This window comes from Ziziphus jujuba, chromosome 4, assembly GCF_031755915.1.
Source record: "Ziziphus jujuba cultivar Dongzao chromosome 4, ASM3175591v1".
In the NCBI taxonomy this organism is placed as follows: domain Eukaryota; kingdom Viridiplantae; phylum Streptophyta; class Magnoliopsida; order Rosales; family Rhamnaceae; genus Ziziphus; species Ziziphus jujuba.
In genome coordinates, this window is record NC_083382.1 from 32,500,463 (window position 1) to 32,505,711 (window position 5,249).

Sequence of the window (5,249 nt, forward strand, 5' to 3'; positions counted from 1 at the left end):
TGATTTACAGACAACTCTTTAAAAATTTTATATTACAAACTAATGCCCAAAAAAAAAAAGTTAAATAACAAACTTCATAATTTTCAAAATCCAATATTATATCCGTCCAATATTAAAAGATCTATAAATTTGAGATGTACCAAATTAGAAATTATTATAATGATTAAAAAAAAAACAATTTTATATCCATAATTAATAAAATTTCTTTTACATTAAAACTTATGTGGACAGGGAGTATAAAGCCGAACAACTGCAGGGGCTTCAAGTGAAAGCTGAACTAACCAAATGAGCGACTTAAATCATAGAGATGGATTCATAGGCACATACTTCTAAAAATTTAATATATATTATTACCATAGAGATAGTTAATTAAAAATAACCATGTGGGTTGACTTGTGGATTTGAAATATCCTCTCTTTCTTTTTTGGATTAGAATTTGTTGTAATTATTAAAAAAAAAAAAAATCAGAGTGAAAATAGAAAATATAAAAAAAAAAAAAAATCGGTTTCGAAGAAATTTCTTTGCAAATAAAGGCGTGGGCTCACAGAATTTCTGTTGCGTTGTGCTAATAGAAAGACTCCATAGTCTACGATAGAACCTTGGCTTGCTATATATATATATATATATACACACACATACACACCGGAACAGTTTTCATTCTCAACCATATGGTGGAGTAAATTTTTTGTTTTCGTTTTTGTTTCTTTGTTATAAATATTTTCTGTGTCTGTTTTGTATACTGTCTTTTCTGCAATATTTCTCAGCTACCCAAAAGCTGAGCTATGGGAACTCAAGCTCCTAGTGATCATCAGAACAATAATTACGTTGGCAAAAATGTTAGTCCATCTTCTCTCTCTCTCTCTCTCTCTCTGTGTATATATATATATATATCTCTGTCTCTCTTTGCAACTTCCTGCTGAAATTTCACTTTTGGAGTTTGTTCAATTTTAATATGCATACGTCTTTGCACTTTCAATTGGCTTTTGTTCTGTTCTGTGTTTCTTGTTTAGGTGAAGTTATAATCACAATTATGTGCTTGTTTAGTCAGAAAATGGGGACGGATGAGAATCCCAAAAAAATTGGGCAAGTATTGAATTTTCTTTTTGAACGAACTGTATTAATTACATGATAAACTTGGACCTGATGATGAACTTACTTTAGAACAGCAAGCATGTGGATAGAGAGAAACAGAGATTGGAATCTGATAACCATCTCTGATTCTTTTTATGCTGCGGCATAAATAATGTGAAAAAAAAAAAAAGAAGGAAAAGAAACCATATATTAAAGGTAGTTGTTCTCTCTTTTTCTACTGTATAGTGTTTCTTTGGGTCATTATTACTTAGCATGAAAAGCATGTAAAAGGATCTCTTATGCAATCACCGCATACAGCCTACCTTTTTCATGAGTTTGGTGTCAAATATTCATTACGAAGGATTATTTTTTATTTTATTTTATTTTGGTTGTAGTCGTGGTTAATTTGCGGTGTTGCTTTGAACCAGACGATATCTTCCACTGATAGGGCGCTGTATTTTCTTCTCTAATCAATCAGAAACGGGCAGCGGTTGACTTAGAAAGTCTGTTTTTAGTACGAGTTAACATCAAATCGGTCACGTTAAATTAGTTTGCCGTGGCAAATGCTAAAAACTTTTTCTTTACGCAAAACCTTTCTTACCATTTACAACTTTAATTTTCAAAACACAGACCGGATGGATGTATCGGAAATAACGACTCATAACTTTTCTTTTAGGTTCATAAACATATATATATATATATATTTTTTTTTTTTTCATTTATTATTTTATTTATTTGTATTTCGTTTCGAGGGGACAATCCTTTTTGTACAAAATATAATATTTGTTATCTTTTTGTTAACCGACCAGTTAGCTGGTAACACATTTCACATTACTTCCGGGCCGTGACTGGCATTTTTTTTTCCTTTTTTTTTATTACTTTTATATTTTAATAATCAATTTGGAGACCAGCAAGTGGATCCAATTAAATATTTTTGTGAAGAAATGTCTTCTCCTAGTTTGGATTCTAGACATGACAAGTTGCCTCTTTCTTAAGCAATTATTTTTTCGTACCTTTTTTCTACAATATTTGCATATCAAACTTGGTGCCGTTCACTCATTATTTTTCACCTATCTTCCATGTGATTCAGTTGGCAATAATTGTCCTTTACAGGTTAATAAACTAAGCGTTCGTAGACTTTTGGGGTTTTTTTATTTTTATTTTTATTTTTATTTTTGGTATAAGTTATAATAGTAGTATACTAGAATGTGTATATAATCATAACAAAAATAAATAAATAAAGAAATAAATAAACAAGAGATGAATTTTCAACTTTGCGCATATTAAGAATTTTGAGTGCATTTAAATGTAAGGTTTTGTAGTGTTATTGGATGTTGACTAGAAATTTTGAGCTTTTCTCTGTTTTGAATGGAAAGTAAAACATGCTTACAAAATATGGTACAAATTTTGTGTATAAATCAGAATGCGACTTATTTAATTTTCTTGGACAAAAGAAAGCGACTTATGTTTGACAACTTACAAGTTGGACAAGTTGAAAAGAATTTTTATATTGGAATAGTTTTGGCTACGAGGGATCCACAAAACATTCAAGATTCCTAGGATTAGTTGTATTCCAAATATTACCCTTCGAAATCGAAGGAATTCCATCTCACCCGCGGGTGCATCGATGACTCCCTACACCCTCAGGTTGACCACAAAGCTTCTATGATATTAAACCTGTAATTCTAGGTGAACTTTATTGTTGATTAGAAAATTTTCTATTTTGAATGATATAGGACGAAGAAATAAGGAGGCAGAAGCAAATTGAAGATTGGCTTCCAATTACATCTTCAAGGACTGCAAAATGGTGGTACTCAGCTTTCCACAATGTTACTGCTATGGTTGGAGCTGGTGTCCTCAGTCTCCCTTATGCCATGTCAGAGCTTGGGTGGTATGTTTTTTCCTCTCTCTTTTCTTTATTTCAAAACAGCATTTGAAGTTCTGATAAAGACAGAAAAAAACAGTACTTGTAATGTCAATTTGTGAATCATCAGATTGAGAGCTTTCCTTTTTTTTTTTTTTTTTTTTTTTTTCCCTGCGTTATCAGGGGTCCTGGGGTGGTTGCTCTAGTGCTATCTTGGATAATCACTCTGTACACTCTGTGGCAAATGGTTGAGATGCATGAGATGGTTCCAGGGAAACGTTTTGATAGATACCATGAACTGGGTCAGCATGCATTTGGAGAAAAACTTGGTCTCTACATTGTGGTGCCTCAACAACTTACTGTTCAAATAGCTACGAACATTATCTATATGGTTACTGGAGGAACGTCACTGCAGAAGTTCCATAACACTGTGTGCCCAAGCTGCAAGAAAATCAAACTTACGTACTTCATTATGATTTTTTCCTCTGTTCATTTTGTGCTATCCCATTTGCCCAACTTCAACTCCATCTCTGGTGTCTCTTTGGCTGCTGCAGTAATGTCCTTGAGGTTAGTGTCTAGTACCCAATTTTCTTTACATAATGCCTAAAACAAAGACAAATGGTGTTTGAATTAAATTGATATGGAAACTTAAGAATTCGGGGGTCTGAACTTTCATGCAGTTACTCCACCATTGCATGGGGAGCTTCTGTAGATAAGGGTGTTCAGAAAGATGTGGAATATGGCTACAAAGCCAAGAGTGCTGCAGGAACTGTCTTCAACTTCTTCGGTGCCTTGGGTGATGTGGTTTTTGCCTATGCTGGGCACAATGTGGTCCTTGAGATCCAAGCAACAATTCCATCTACACCAGAGAAGCCATCCAAGGGTCCAATGTGGAAAGGAGTCGTTGTTGCCTATATAATTGTTGCTCTGTGCTACTTCCCTGTTGCTCTGATTGGATATTGGATCTTTGGAAATAAGGTTGAAGACAATATCCTTCTCTCATTGGAAAAACCAGCATGGCTTATAGCAATGGCTAATATGTTTGTTGTCATTCACGTTATTGGCGGCTATCAGGTGAATTTCCAAATTCTAAGTCTTCATTTTGCTGATCAACATTCACTAGCAGATTAACTAATATTTTTTATTCTCTGTTTTCATGTAGATTTTTGCAATGCCAGTGTTTGACATGATTGAATCTGCATTAATAAAGAAGTTAAAATTTCCACCCAGCGCAGCGCTTCGTTTCATTATACGCAATGTATACGTGGGTAAGTATACATATACTTTCCTCTAAAATTAAGAGCAAACTCCACATTAGCAAGGTGGACATAATCTCAGTTATGCATACCAATTGAAGTCCCATGTTCTTTATATTGCAGCATTAACGATGTTCGTAGGCATTACTTTCCCTTTCTTTGGTGGCCTTCTTTCATTTTTTGGAGGATTTGCTCTTGTCCCAACATCATACTATGTAAGCAACAACCACCTTTCTTTTACTATCCATTCACAGGAATAACATTCAAGATTTTCTTAACAATTAAATTTTTGTATTTTAATGATCTTATTGTTATATTTTTCAGCTCCCTTGCATCATTTGGCTTATTGTCAAAAAACCAAGGAAGTACGGCTTATCTTGGTGGACAAACTGGGTATGTTACATCTTCATTTCCGTTATTTATTGTTCATTTGTTCATAAATATTTTAATTTCAGCTAATCTTATAAATGACTTTGATTAATTTCAGATCTGCATTGTGGTTGGTATACTTGTGATGGTTCTAGCACCAATTGGAGGGTTGAGACAGATCATACTTTCAGCAAAGACCTATAAGTTTTACTCTTAAACTCATCTTCACCCAGCTAAACGGGTAGTAAGTACCAGAAATAAGCAAAAATTATTTAGCAGATAAAGAAAAAAAAGTAGCTGATAACGACGATTATGAAGCAAATGATCGATGATGATGTTAAGCCATAGTCATATGCAGGACAAATTATTTCAACAGTGTTTATTCAGTAATCATTGACATCACCCCTGCAGTTTGTAAATTCGATCATAGCCAACTTTAATGAACTCCATATATGCGTTTTAAAGCTTGTTTTATTATACGTCTCTTTGTATGCTTTTTGTATATCAACCCCCGTTGTGTTTGTTTTCTGCAGTGTATTAATTGGTCAAAGTTTGAAATGTTAGCTCTGGATTAGACATTTGTGTATACCAGCAAATCTGACCAGCTTGTTCACTTTTGAGCAAAATTTTGTCATTTCTACCGGTGTCTCAACGAATTAATAGTGGAAACGTTTGTTTTCCTTCAATAA

At 33.6% G+C, this 5,249-nt stretch overlaps 1 protein-coding gene across 3 annotated transcripts; it reads left to right on the forward strand.

Annotated features, from left to right (window-relative positions):
* The first annotated feature begins 473 nt into the window (after nt 1-473).
* LOC125421759 (lysine histidine transporter 1) lies at nt 474-5,039 on the forward strand. Of its 3 annotated transcripts, none has more exons than XM_048471208.2 (9): nt 474-836; nt 1,467-2,718; nt 2,808-2,962; nt 3,119-3,502; nt 3,616-4,009; nt 4,098-4,203; nt 4,315-4,406; nt 4,516-4,584; nt 4,679-5,039. In XM_048471208.2, the coding sequence occupies exons 3-9, from the start codon at nt 2,910-2,912 to the stop codon at nt 4,775-4,777; spliced, it is 1,197 nt and encodes a 398-aa protein (XP_048327165.2). In that variant the 5' UTR covers nt 474-836; nt 1,467-2,718; nt 2,808-2,909; the 3' UTR covers nt 4,778-5,039. The 3 variants fall into 3 exon arrangements, with proteins under 3 accessions (XP_048327165.2, XP_048327166.2, XP_048327164.2); XM_048471209.2 differs by having other exon boundaries at nt 1,500-2,718; XM_048471207.2 differs by lacking the exon at nt 1,467-2,718.
* The last annotated feature ends 210 nt before the right edge of the window (nt 5,040-5,249 follow it).